Source organism: Podarcis bocagei, assembly GCF_964188305.1.
Source record: "Podarcis bocagei genome assembly, chromosome: 7".
Classification (NCBI taxonomy): domain Eukaryota; kingdom Metazoa; phylum Chordata; class Lepidosauria; order Squamata; family Lacertidae; genus Podarcis; species Podarcis bocagei.
This window is the reverse complement of record NC_138132.1, coordinates 11,128,097-11,142,437: the sequence shown is the minus strand read 5'-3', so window position 1 is coordinate 11,142,437 and position 14,341 is coordinate 11,128,097. Positions and strand designations below refer to the sequence as shown.

The 14,341-nt window shown below is 43.5% G+C and overlaps 1 protein-coding gene and 1 long non-coding RNA gene across 2 annotated transcripts in view; one reads left to right on the top strand and one right to left on the bottom strand.

Moving 5' to 3' along the window:
* The window catches only part of LOC308591586 (cell adhesion molecule CEACAM5-like), a 42,798-nt gene extending 31,054 nt beyond the window's left edge, over nucleotides 1-11,744 (bottom strand). Inside the window, exons 1-2 of the mRNA XM_081202345.1 lie at nucleotides 10,274-11,744; nucleotides 4,570-4,824 (exon numbers count right to left, since the gene is read on the bottom strand). Coding sequence (XP_081058471.1) covers nucleotides 4,570-4,824; nucleotides 10,274-10,406 — 388 coding nt within the window. The 5' untranslated portion in view covers nucleotides 10,407-11,744. The remainder of the gene's footprint in view (nucleotides 1-4,569; nucleotides 4,825-10,273) is intronic.
* Nucleotides 11,745-12,905: 1,161 nt separating this feature from the next.
* LOC308591587 lies at nucleotides 12,906-14,246 on the top strand. Its single transcript, XR_014010197.1, has 2 exons — nucleotides 12,906-13,465; nucleotides 13,830-14,246. It is a non-coding gene; the product is annotated as an uncharacterized lncRNA (long non-coding RNA).
* Nucleotides 14,247-14,341: the final 95 nt, after the last annotated feature.

Sequence of the window (14,341 nt, the reverse complement as noted above, 5' to 3'; positions counted from 1 at the left end):
TGGCTTCTGAGGGTCGATTGTGGGGATGTCGGGCCCGTCTGAAGCAAATATAGGAAAACCATATGTTGGAAAGGGCCAGGCTGCGCTGGTAGAAGAGGTGCGACTCTGTTGTTACTGCACTGATGCCAAAACACAGAGCCACTGGAACTGTGTTTTTTCCCCCAACCTGCTGTCCCCATGCAACAATTCCAACCTGGAGAAATATCCCTGGGAATGGATGCTCAGTGAATATATCACCTCAGGGTTATTTGGAGGAATATCAGGACCCTAAGGGTGTGATAGTAATGCTAAATCCCCATTATTCAGCCTTTCATGTAGCAGAAAGCTGATCAGAATGCAGATAATATCCCAATCAGCCCATTGATCAAAGGGACAGATGCAGTAAAACCAAACAGTTCTTTCTGTTTTCTCCACAACTTTTGTTGGGATTGTCGAAACTGGGTGTGGCAGTGAGCGAAGTTGCTCGCAAATTTGGGTGACTCAAGGGAACTAATACCGGATCTCTTCTATAGTATTCCTCCCAATTGGCCACTAGACTTTCAAGCTTCAGTTATAGCTTTCTGGCCTTTGGAAAATGAGCAAAGTCCCTTGAATGCTACACACAAGGTTACCTAAAATAACCCTTTAAACTCCATAAGGTAGTTGTATTTTTTATTTGAAATTTCGATTTGTGTACTTGGAGAGTGTCCGGGGGAGTGAGTGAGGGGCCTGTCTTGGCTGAAATGGAGCATAGGAAAAAAACCGTCTAATAATAACACTAGGATTAGGGGTTAGTAATACGATTGACCTGCGGACCAATTCATAGTTGAGTCCCAGGTGTGGGTCAAATCTCTTACTCTTCTTGACTTCATGCAGCCAGTATACTCATAGCTAGTTGCAATGGAGAGCCACATTGCTCTTAGAAAAAGATGGAGGCTATAGCAAACGTGTGCTCAGGGCAGACTCTGGCAGTTTCGACTTCCTCCTGAAGCCAGTTGTGATGAGGGCTGAAAGATATACTTTGTCTGCTACAGAAATTAGAATGTGATGGTGAAAACTAAGACTGACTGCGGCTCGGTTTGGACTATGGGACCCCAGCTGCCTGCCATTGCCCACATAGTCAGTCTAGACTTACAGAAGATTTGCAGCCAATGTGGCTCACTGGAACTTTCAGAGAAGCTGTTGTTCCCAAAGCAGGTGTAGTTGGCCTCATCCTTCCTGGTGACTGGGTTGAGAATGAGCCTCTGGTTGTTGTTGTCTAAAGAGATATGACCTCCTCCTTCAATCAGCTGGCTTCCCTTCAGCCAGTAATACGAAACATTGGTGCCAGCAGCACTGCAGTTCAAAGTGACACTATCGTTTTCTTTGGCATTAAAGGGGCCGGAAATGGTCACATTACGTACCTCTCCTGTTGAGAAACAAAAGTTGCAAAAGGGCTCCATGTTTCTTGTAGTGCAAAAGCGCTGGGTTTTGATCAATTTGGAAAAGAAGCAATATTGAGAAAAACCGGCACTGGGCTCAGACAGACAAAGGAAGAGACCATTGGAAAAATCAATGCCGGGAGAGTGTTGTACTACCGGTTGATAGTTTGTTTCCTTGACAACATTTAAGACAGAAGATAGCACTTCACAAAGAACTGAGATTTTGTGGCCAAACATCAGAGCCATATTCTTTCCCCGCCCCCCCCCAAAAAAACCCCAGTTTGAAAAGACAGTGAAATGAAAATAGCTTTGTTATTATAAAGGAAATATAAAGACTTAGTGACAGGTGAAACCTTCCAGTTGATACCAGAGGAAGTGGGAAGACATCTAGCAAAACTTTGGAACCCTGAAAAGGTTGACTGCATACAAGGAACAGAAATGGTCCATTGACTGAGAGTTTGTGACTTGGAATGTGCAAAACACCTTGAGGAAAAGTGAGGCCTGAGGCAACAATATATAGAGGCAGATGAGAGAGGCGCATTTTTTCTTTGTTATCTGGGAGTTTTCATTGACAGGAAAAAAGTAGTGTGAGTCCAGAAATCTGGTAAGAGACAGAGAGACTCCAAGACCAGGAACTGGATTTGACCTGAAGAAGAGAAACTTCATGGTACTTCAGGAACTGAACTGGAGTGATCGCCATGGATACTGTAAAGGGACAGTGAGGTGACAGAATACGAGGAATGCATCCTGGAAGCCAAAATGGCCACGAGACAGAGATTGCACAATCAAGTCCCCATCGTACAGATGAACAGTGACTGCAAGGACAGTCTTATCAGCCACAGGAAGGCGCAAGTTAGCCTAGGATGCAGCCTGGCTTTCAAGCTACTCACCCAGGACGCTGATCTCCAGGCTGGTGTGGCTGAAAAGGCCGGTGACATCATTGGTGGCATTACAAGTATAATTGCCGGCATCATTTAGAGAAAGATGCGAGATCAGGAGTTGGGACTCATCCTGAGCTTCCAGAAGTTTCTCATTATGATACCAAGAATAATTGGCAGGTGGGTTGGAGTTGGCAGAACACGAGAGGTTAAGGGTGGATTGGTCTCTATAAACTGGGTCCTGAGGGTCGATTGTGGGGATGTCGGGCCCGTCTGAAGCAAATATAGGAAAACCACATGTTGGAATGGGCCAGGCAGTGCTGGTAGAAGAGGTGCTACTCAGTTGTTACTACACTGATGCCAAAACACAGAGCCCTTGGAACCTTTGTTTTTGCAACCTGCTGTCCCCGTGCGATCTTACTGAGCTGGAGAAAAATGGATGCCCCACCCTGGGAATGGATGCTCAGTGAATATATGACCTCTAGGGTATTTGGGAAGATATACAGTATATCATTAAAATTGGCTCTAGGTAATAGATGACTCTTTTAGATGCAAAGAGTATGCACTTCAGGGGAAATCACTCACTACCCACTCTTGAGCCTTTCCTTTGGTATTGATCTATTAAGGAGCAGAAACATGATCAGGGTGCAGATGATATTTCAATCAGCCTATTGATCAAAAGACAGATGTATTGAAAACCAATGATTATTTCAGTTTTCTCTATGTCTTTTTTTGGGATAGCCCAAACAGGCAAATTCCCCTGAATGCTACACACAAGGTTACCTAAAATAATCCTTTCAACTCCGTAAGAAAGTTGTATTTTGTATTTGAAATTTGTGCACTTGAAGCGTGTTGGTGGGGGTGTGTGTGTGTTCTTGGATGAAATGGAGAATAGAAAAAATCCTCCAACAATAACAACAGAATTAGGGGTTAGCAATACGATTGACCTGCGGACCAATTTATAGTTGAGTGCCAGGTGTGGGTCAAATCTCTTACTCTTCTTGACTTCATGCAGCAAGTACACTCACAGCTAGTTGCAATGGAGAGCCACACTGCTCTCAGAAAAAGAGGGAGGCTGTAGCAAACGTGTGCACAGGACAGACTCTGGCAGTTTCTCCTCCCTCCTGAAGCCAGCTGTGATAAGAGCTAAAAAAGCCACTTTTGTCTGCTACAGAAGGTAGAATGTGATGGGGCAACCTATGATTGACTGCGGCTGGGTTTGGACTATGGGACCCCAGCTGCCTGCCATTGCCCACATAGTCAGTCTAGACTTACAGAAGATTTGCAGCCAATGTGGCTCACTGGAAATTTCAGAGAAGCTGTTGTTCCCAAAGCAGGTGTAGTTGGCCTCATCCTTCCTGGTGACTGGGTTGAGAATGAGCCTCTGGTTGTTGTTGTCTAAAGAGATATGACCTCCTCCTTCAATCAGCTGGCTTCCCTTCAGCCAGTAATACGAAACATTGGTGCCAGCAGCACTGCAGTTCAAAGTGACACTATTGTTTTCTTTGGCATTAAAGGGGCCGGAAATGGTCACATTACGTACCTCTCCTGTTGAGAAAGAAAAGTTGCAAAAGGGCTCCATGTTTCTTGTAGTGCAACAGCCCTGGGTTTTGATCAATTTGGAAAAGAACCAATATTAAGAGAAACAGGCACCGGGCCCAGACAGACAAAGGAAGAGACCATTGGAAAAATCATTGCTGGGCGAGTGTTGTACTATCAGTTGATCATTTGCTTCCCAGAGAAGATTTAAGACAGAAGGTAAAATCTCACAAATAACTGAGATTTTGTGGCTAACAATCAGCACCATATTCCATCCTGACCCCACAAAAAAACAAAACAAAACAGCTTGTAAATCAAAACTGGCTTCCATTTACAAAGGAAATATAGAGGCTTAGTGGCATGTGCAAGCTTCCTGTTGATATCAGAGGAAGTGGGAAGACATCTAGGAAAACCTTGGCACCCCAAAGGAAAAGATTGACAGCATACAAAAAACAAACAAAACAAATGGTCATAGCAGAGATTAAAAATCTAATGCATCAAGAATGATGGCTTGGACATACCCTAAGGGAGAAAGGACATGAAAACAAAACAAACAAGAGTCAGCCACTGGATGAAAGCACAGTGGGATCACAGCATGAGAGACAACAAGCTAAGAGCTTGAGGTCCAAATTCAGATATAAAGAGAACCCTTCATCAACCCAAATTGACAGCAGGGTGTAATCAGTAAACAGGTCGGAGCAGATCATGTTCCTTCAATAGTGGCAACAGACAGCCATTCTTGAGCTACTCACCCACCACCTCAATTTCCAGGGTGGTGTTTTTCTGGTCACGAGTCACTTTATTCACCGCCTTGCAGAGATACGTCCCAGACTGCTCCACAGAAATGTCTCGGATGAGCAGTTGGGATCCGACAGAATATTCTGTCCCATTGATAAACCAAGTATAGACAATAGCAGGCTCTCCAATAGCTGTGCAGGTGAGCTGGATATCAGAATGCTCATTGTAAACTCTTGTATTTGGCTGGATCTCAGGTGTTTCGGGTCCAACTGAGGCAAACAGATGAAGCTACCATGTTGTTATTCCAGAAGGTGACTAAGATTCCCTCCCATCCCTTCGCAACATGAAAGATTCCTTCACCAGAACAAGATGGAGCCAGAAAGACAGGGAATTTTTAGCCACCTGATGTTCCAGGGAAAGGTGACAGACACAAGTAAATAGAACAGTGCTAAGAGAGAACCTTGCTAGGACTTATTTCTTCACATGGGTCTATTTGCTGCTCCTTGACAGGCATCCTAGAAACCTGTGCATCTCACCCCTAGAAGATGTCATGACAACAAGCTTGGTGTATCTCCATACAGATCTACAGTGATGAGTCTTAGCTGCAGGCTGCTGGTTTTCGTCATTGTCACCTTGGTATGCATCCTTCCCCTTTGTTCCACCTCTGCTTTCTGGTTGCAAAATGAGATCCCAAGACCCCACTTCAGTCAATTTCTGCATAGCTACTATAGGGCTCTGCTCAGCAGCTTCTGGAATTACACTAAGGTTGCATCCACACTAGTCTCTTCCCTAGGAGTTGCCATCCTTTGCTCCTTCAGTTTTTATGGGAAATTGTTGTGTCCCAGGGTTTTCTGTGTTGTCTTCGAACCTGACATATGGAGGTATGAGCAGGTAAAGGTAAAGGGACCCCTGACCGTTAGGTCCAGTCGCGGACGACTCTGGGGTTGCAGCACTCATCTCGCTTTACTGGCCGAGGGAACCGGTGTACAGCTTCCGGGTCATGTGGGCAGCATGACAAAGCTGCTTCTGGGGAGCAGCGCATGGAAACGCCGTTTACCTTCCCGCCGGAGCAGTACCTATTTATCTACTTGCACTTTGAAGTGCTTTCAAACTGCTAGGTTGGAGCAGGGACCAAGCAACGGGAGCTCACCCCGTTGCGGGGATTCGAACCGCTGACCTTCTGATTGGTATGCCCTAGGCTCTGTGGTTTAACCCACAGCGCCACCCACGTCCCTTGGTATAAAATGTAATTCTAGCCTATAAAATGTAATTCTAGCCTAAACATGATGCCTGGTGTGGATAAAATATTACCAAGGCTTTCAAGGGGGCCTTTCTTGAATGGGATGCTTTTGTGAGTAGACATTATAGAAGGATCCTGGCCATATGGACAGCTATTGCTGGATACAAAATGGTACAGTATTAAGCACCATCTATTTTAATTCCATTTCCAGCTAGCTGTGGAAGAGCAATGCCTCAGTAGCATACAAGGGGAAGCTATTTAAGTGAGACCATTTGTTCAGCTAACACAATACTATTCAATGCGACTGGTAATAGGTCTCCAAGATCTCAGGCAAAGGTATTTTCCATAACCTTTCACTGGAGGTGCGAGGCACAGAATCCAGAAACTTTTGTATTCAGAGCATGCAACTTTATCTTGTTGAACTATAGACTGTCATTGAAATGGCCCACAACGCAACTTACTGGCAAACACAATTTGTATTGTGTTATTTTATGCACTGTGACTTGCTGCTATTTTTGTTGATTATTGTTTGGAAATTATTTATCGTAATTGTTAAAAGTGAATTTCTGTTTAATTATTATTTGCTGATATTTAACTTCATTGTGTGCTATTATTATATTGTAATGGATGATTGAATATTAGTTTATTTGATATAAGTTGTTTATTTTAGGCTTTCATCATGACATTTTTGTATAGGATCAGATTGTCATAAGGTGTGCCATCTTTGTTATATAGTAATATACTTGCGCAGAGTAATATAAAAAGGCGGTATACAAATCAGAAATGAAATGAAAATGAGAGGCAGCTTTACAGTACCAACAGGTACAGGGCAGGAAGGAAATAATAAAAATTCCTTTTGAACTGTAGACAGAGAGGGCAGGACTGAGAAAATTAGCAGGACTGAGAGAAGTGCCCTCAGGGTTTAGTTTGAGCCACGGCTGAGACCAGGATCAAACTTTCTATTCATTGTCAGGGCTCTGCACTAGGAAGAAGGAAATAAAACAATTGTACAAACAGCACCTGTTTGGAGGACAACCTGCCAGTACTAGCTGGCACCATTTCCAGACACTGCTGTTCCTATTCTACCTGTCTCTAGGGAGAACTGGAATGACCTTTATTTAGATGACGCAATAAAAATGCTCAACTGGCTGATTCCTATTCTGCAGGGACACAGAATACAGCACAGGAGTGATGGCTGCACATACTAGCAGCCTCTGAGAGATGTTCTCTGGGATGTGCCGCAGGAAGTGGCACAGGAGGAAGTCCGCCTAACAGGGATGGCTCGAAATATTTTGCTGCCCCCAGCAAAAAGTTGGCCCTCAGCCTTCTTGTATGCAACCAGGGTGGTGGAGGCATTTCATTTTTTTTACTTATTTATACCTTCATTGTAATTATTTATCATCCTGCCTTTATGAACGAGTTCTCCCAAGGAGGCCAGCAAGTGAAAAGATCAAAACAGTAAGCATTAAAAATGCAGCACAGAAAGATTGTGTTTCCTTCGCAAAGGGTTTCCCTGATTGAATCCTCCTTACCCGGTTTCTAGTGGAGGAAACAGACTATTCACAGCTCTATTCACTTATATGGAATGGAGGAAAAGCGGCTGCAGTCAGATCATTTAGCCCTACAGATCAGAGATGGCTGTGCGCTGTTTTCATAGAGGATTTTCCCAATGGGTCTAAGGGAAATTCCCTTATTCCGAATAGGATTCCTCACAAGAAAAGGGAAAAGTTGACAGCTATAGTCTGGAGCCCCCGGCCTTCTGTCCTGCCACCCATTCAAAACTTTTGTGGATTGTTCATGGTTTGCGTGCTCTGTCCATAACTAAAACAGAAACACTAGCATTTATGGCTAAAGTTCATTAATACATTGGCAGGATTTTAAAAACACTTTTAATTTTAGAAATAGTACAGGAAATCTGAGGTAAAAAATAATAATTTGTAGTAATGATATGCAGCTGAAAAGAAAAGGAACCGGGGGTGGGTGGGTGGAAGGGAAGTCATGGGGTTCAGAGAATCCCATTTTATGGATTTGATACTGTTTTGGGGCATATTTGTCTTTGTTTTTGGTTGTTATTGTATTTGTCAAGTTTTTTTTTTGTAGAAAATTTAATTACAAAATTATTTAAAGAAATTATGGCTAAAGTTCATCCAGACGTTTCTGAAGGCTGAGTTGTGTCCCTGAGCAGACTTAAAATAAATTTTGCCTTCAGTTTTTTAAAAAATGCATGTTGTGTCTGTGTATGAGGGCAAAGGTTTCTGAAGACAGCAAAGAACAGCAGCTAATCTGCCTTTCCAGTAGACTAATAGGGGAAGCCATTTTGCTGAAACAATAATAATCATGCCTTGCAATCTCATTTTATATGCGATAGTCGGTGAAATTGAATTTACTATTTGGAGAATAAGGAACTTTAATGACCGTTAGGCACGGTGGGCCTGTTTTCCCAGCTCTGCCTTTCTAATAACTGAAATAATTACCAAGATGGGACCAGATATATACTATAGTCACAACAATGAACTCTTTGACGTCTGGCTCATTCTGCCTCAATTTTGCCAGTGCAGCCCCCAAAAGTAGCAAGCTTTGTTCTGCATTTAAATGTATCCCCAAGAACACTTTTTAAACTCCTTGAACTACCGCAAACTATATTATTGGGGTGGAGAAGGGAGAGTTGTGTGGCCAATGTGGGCTAACTCGGAGCCTCAAAATCGCACCTCCTTTGATAAAAGGCATAGCTGCGGCTACATTCCCTTTTTTGCAAGAAGAGCCATGTTAATAAACCTTTTTCAGCTCCCTAGCAGAGCAGGCCTTTATGCCTTTCGGTTGCAAAAGGCCGCCCCTGTTCTGCCTCGCCTCGCTTGCCTGGGTGCCCTTTTACCCAAGGGAGTCATAGTGAGTGGTGCCAGCAACCTGTGCCTGATGCCAGCAAATAAAAACAGTTGTCAAGTTAATGAGAAACAGAGGAGGAGGAGGAGGAAGAGAAAAACAAAACTGTGTGAGGGGGGAAATCCTGCAGAGGCCTTTCTGTGGCAGCCGAGACCGGGCCCAAGCCCGTTCTCCCTCACACCTGACTAGACTCTGGGGCGAACCCTCACACACCCCTCTCCTGACTTATTTGTTGCTTCAGAATTATCTGAAGTGGGCAAGAAAAGGGAAGGAAATAGATAAAAAAAAGAGAAAGATGTTGGCAGCTTGGTTCGTTTAATCTTCATGAAGAGAACATGTCTGTCAGTGTTCTCTGCTCAAAGGGTGGGAGTCTGGGATTTTATAAGTGAGCCTCAAAGCGAGATTTCGGAGATTTCTCAGCCTCCTCCCATGTCCACAAATAATCTCCCTCAGGCAAGAGGAACATGAATAAATTGCTTGGAAGAGCCACATGCCAGTTTGACCCACGAAATGTTCAAACTAAGGCAGAGCTAGGATGAATCTGAGGGAAATCCTCAGGCCATTTCTCTTCCTAGTTCTCAATGGCTTCACTCCTTCCTGTGTAAGGCCCTCAATATGGTGCTTGAGACAGAACAAATGGTGCCTGCCCTACATGGCAAACATATAGATATATTTAAATTAAATACTAAAAAACTTAACTGTTTTCAGTTACTACAAAACTTATGTTCCACGACATCATGCTTCTTCTTGGGACTACCTGCTTCATGCTTTTATTTGGAATGATCTGTTGCTTCCTCTCTTCAAAAATGTAATCCAGACTCGTTGGGCCATATTATTAATATTATCCTTCCGCGTGTTGTTCCCAGAAGGACAAGTCAACTTTGATTTCATGTGGAAATCCAATTCGGACTTTAACCTGCATTTATTTTATGGTTGTTTCGCTAGTTGTAAAAAAAAACCCAACCACACCTATTGTACACTTTATATATGCCACTGGGAAAATGAGAGGAAGTGCTTGGAGGAATTCTGAGGTTTGTATAACTATGCCAAATCTTTATTTAAAAACAACCAAAGGCAGCAAAAACAGCCGTGTGGACTCAGCCACCTAATGTTGTTTGTTGGAAAAGAAAGAAAAATGGAAAACAGGGCGGGGAATGAAATGGGGTATTCTGGAGGAGGGCATGGCAGACTGGCAAAGATACTGAACAGGACCATTCCTGTTAGAAGGTGAGGGTAAACTACAATTTAATCTAATGAGGAACAGAGAAGACAAAGAAGGTGACCAAGGTGCTAGAGTCAGCAGCAGAGGTGGATTTCTGAACTGAACCGTTGGGACTAGGTTTTCATGGATACCACAACAAAATTTGCACATTGCATTGGCACAGTTCAATCACCATATCTTGACTCTCTATCCAAGCATCATGAAGGCGTTCCCTAGAAGAAACCCAGAGAGATCTGAAGAACCAGAAATAAAATAAGACTTTTTTCGAAACCGAAGCACCTGAAGAGATGTAGAGGCGGGAGAAGATACCACAGGACAGAGAAGAAGCAGAGACCGGGACAGGTCCAATGGACAGCGCTTGGAGACAGATACTCACAGAACACTGAAATGTATACGGCATCACTCATTTCAGTGTAGGCCGGGTTGGACACTTGACAGCGATAATCCCCAGCATCGCTGCGGTTAATGCCGTGGATGGTGAGAGTCCGATTAGCATCGGAAAGCTGCATCTGAGAGCTCTCCCTGAGAGGCAATCCATCCCAGAACCAGGCGACACTGACAATGCTAGGCGTGGTGTTGCAAGTTAAAATGACAGTCTCGAACTCAGTTAGGAAAGGGGATGGGGAAACAAGCACCTTGGGCTCGGAGAGATGTTCTACAGATGGAAGAGACACAGTGTTATCATTGCTGAGCTATGTGAAAGCATGAGAAAGGGAACCAAAGACTGTCCCCATTTTAGAAGCCGGGTGGTACCCAAGGCAGGAAAATCCAAATGGCAATCCAAATGCTGGTAAAATATAACACCACCACCACCAGATCATGAATTGCATTCTGATTCTTAATAGCACCCTGGAATTGGATGTCCAAAGTGAGTTGCTTCGTCCAGCATCAGCTCACATCAGCTGCAAGTTGGAACTATCCTATCACTGGTTTGAAACCAGAGGGTTGCCAACAGAGAACCATTAACAACAGTTTCTTTCTCCTACTGACGCTTGATGGAGATTGGTAGAAACAAATACCCAGCAAATAAGCACTTTGGAAATGTATTAACAAAAACAGAAAAGAACAGAGATGCTTCCACGGAGTCTGATGGATGCAGAACACATTTATAATTGACAAGTAATTGAGCGTTCGGTGTTTTTTCAGTTCCCACATTCGGCTACAAGTATTCAAGCGCTGTACAAGTGTTTGATCTGATAATATTTCAGTGCTGGTTTGCGCATGTGTATTTCCAGCAACCCTGTGCATAATGTATATCAACAGTCCGATTATTGTCAGAAAGCTGGATCAGACAACCATTTTGGCATATTAGCGGAAATAAATAAACAAATAGATGCCCAGCAACTTTGGAAAATAGTTAGATTTCACAAATCCATGATCTCATTCAGTGTTTCAGAAAACCTCCCTGGCAAATATGCAGATTTTAAGAATTCTGAATTCCATTCATACCTACTCAAGTTTAATACCCTTTTAACAGAATATGATAGCACGCGTTGCAACACTCAGATGAATATAGCTGGTATACTGTAGCATATGAACAAATGTGATCCAAACACACAAACATCAGTGATATAGACTACAATCTAGGAATCCATGCGTGTGAGAACACGCAGGCAGAGGCGAATTTAGGGAAGCATGACTGCTTCGCCCGCACTGGGCGCTGGGCCAAGAGGGTGCCGCAGGGAGCGTTGCACAGGGCACCCCTGGAATATTAAAACCCAAAGTCCACGTAGGCAACCAGGTTTGGGGAATCACCTCTGCTAAGTCAAATCAGACTATATTTAAATCATCCCGGAGTATTGATACGCCAACTCTGCCATTCAGGAGCAAGCAAATACATTTTGGTGCAAAACAAGGAAAAATCCAGTGGAACCTAATGTAACATGGGGTGCAATGCATCAATAGATTTTCCTGCACCTGTATGTTTTAAGAATATAGCTCTTGTTCATTGCAATAAGGCTCATGTATATTGTACCCCATGAGTCAGGTCTGTCCATTTCCTACAGTGCTGCTCATGGGTCACTCTTGCTTCTTCTACTCATTTTAAAGACAATGGGTTGCACCCAATGTTAGTCATTCTCAGAGTAGGCCCACTGAAATGATATGACTAAATTTGGTCCTTTCATTTCAGAGGGTCATTTTCAAGTAGAACTTTGGGTAGATACTGCCGTCTTAAAGCATTTCCCTGCTCCTCACCCCTGCAAGCTGTTCACATAAGCACATCTTCATTCATGTCAGATTTGTTTCTGTTTGCACACACACCAGGGGGCATTGGCAAAGTGGGGATGTCTCTACTCTATGCAGAGGTATAAGGATTCCAACTGGGGTGAAGCTGGTTTGAGAAACAACACATCAAACAGTAGCATCTTATAACAAAATACAAGATAACATGGGCATTTTGGCCGACGTCATGTGAACAGGGATTAAAAAACCCAGCACTGGAAATGCAGTGCGAGTGCACTGTAAACAGAAGAAGTGTGAACACATCCTTAGTCGGATGTAACTTGCACCACATTTGCCACACCAGTTTTGGCACTTTGGAAAACTCTCTGGTTCAAGCGAGGTGTACATGGAACAAACCCACGCCATGACAGCAATGTAACCAGCAATGCAACACGCATTCACCCAACTCCCTTCTCATCATGTCACTTGGGTCATGTACATCGGCCTCCATGTGGCCTTAACTCAATGTGCAGATGCTCCACTCGCTTTCTGCAGCTCGGCAGCCTGTTGCATACTAGAACAGCACATGCAAAACAGTGGATTAATTTGCTCCAATGTCATTGTATAAAGACACCCCTGGGAAAGTTTCACCAAGGTAACAAGGCAGGATAGCCCCCAGTCCAAAAGAATGGGGAAGAACTGTCCCTTATAGGAACACAGCCTTACACTGCCTTAGTCTATCTAGCTCACTATTATCTACACCAGCAGGCAGTTGCTCTACATTATCTCAGATAGGATTCTCTCCCGAGCCCTACCTGGAAATGTTGGGGACTGAACCTGCTCTACCGCTTTGGGGTAGCCTTCCAACCACTTTTGTGCAAGACCAGATGCAGAAAGATGGCAGAGAGTACCACCCTACATATATATATATCAGCCAACCTTATTCTATTGATAACCCAGACACCACTGCTCATAGTTTTTCTTGGCACTCCTGCCTGTGCCATTCACTCAGAATGGAGAACTACTTTTTTCCTGCAGCAAGTTAGCCAAATTGAATCAACTTCTTATCAATACCAACAAGCTGGCACAGATCCAGGAAGACTGGCTCACATCCCACATTCAGAAGACCCCTTTCCCCTCCAGTTTGGTTAATCTGGAGTCACTACCAATTCCTATTTTTGCACTATAAATCATTAACAACAATCAGGAACTTGATTTCCCCTGTGAGCATTTACTGATAGCACAGGGGGAAATGGTGCAGGTTTACGCCTCTTTAGCAATCCAGATTGAGAGCATATTATGGGAGTTAACTAATATAACAGTATATTAGGGTGACCAGTGCAGAGGAATGGGCAAATCTGTCAACTTTGGTTTCTCTTAAGTTTCTCATTTCTCCACTACAGTGGTGCCCCGCAAGACGAATGCCTCGCAAGCCGGAAAACCCGCTAGACGAAAGGGTTTTCCGTTTTTGAGCTGCTTCGCAAGACGATTTTCCCTATGGGCTTGCTTTGCAAGACGAAAACGTCTTGCGAGTGTTCTGATTTTCCCCCGCTCCCCCCCTTTTTCTAAGCCGCTAATCCGCTAATAGCCTTTTAGCCGCTAATCCGCTAAGCCTTTAATAGCCGCTAAGCCTTTAATAGCCGCTAAACCACTAGTAGCGCTAATCCGCTAAGCCGCTAATAGGGTTGCTTCGCAAGACGAAAAAACCGCTAGATGAAGAGACTTGCGGAACGGATTAATTTCGTCTTGCGAGGCACCACTGTATTCAGTTCTATACATTTCCCCATCAAAAGAAATCCTCATGAAAATTCAAAAAATTCAACAGGATTTTAGTGCAATTTCTCCCAATGTACATAACTTGCTTTGTAATTTTGCCTAACACACACATTATAATTCATTTTTGTATGTTATTGTCACAAATATGCATTCTTATGCACGTTATCTTTGTTATCTTGTGTTTTTGGACACATTGCTGGGCTGGAGAACTGCAAAATTCAAGTAAGTGTGAATTTCAAAGGGTGGCTGTGTTCTCATATTGTTTTGGAAACTGTGACTTAGGAAGGTCTGCTTTTAAATGTGAACTGTATTGGATCCCCCCCCCCATTCCTACTATTGCAAGTAACAGAGTTTAGGGATTTTAAAATATTAATTGGTTTTAAAATGCTTTTAAATGAATATAACTCCCCCTCCCAAAAAAACCCTCAAATAATTTCCCAGCTGAACAGCTAAAAAGGCAGTAGCAAGACTAGTGTATTCTGGTACAGTGGTGCCCCGCAAGACG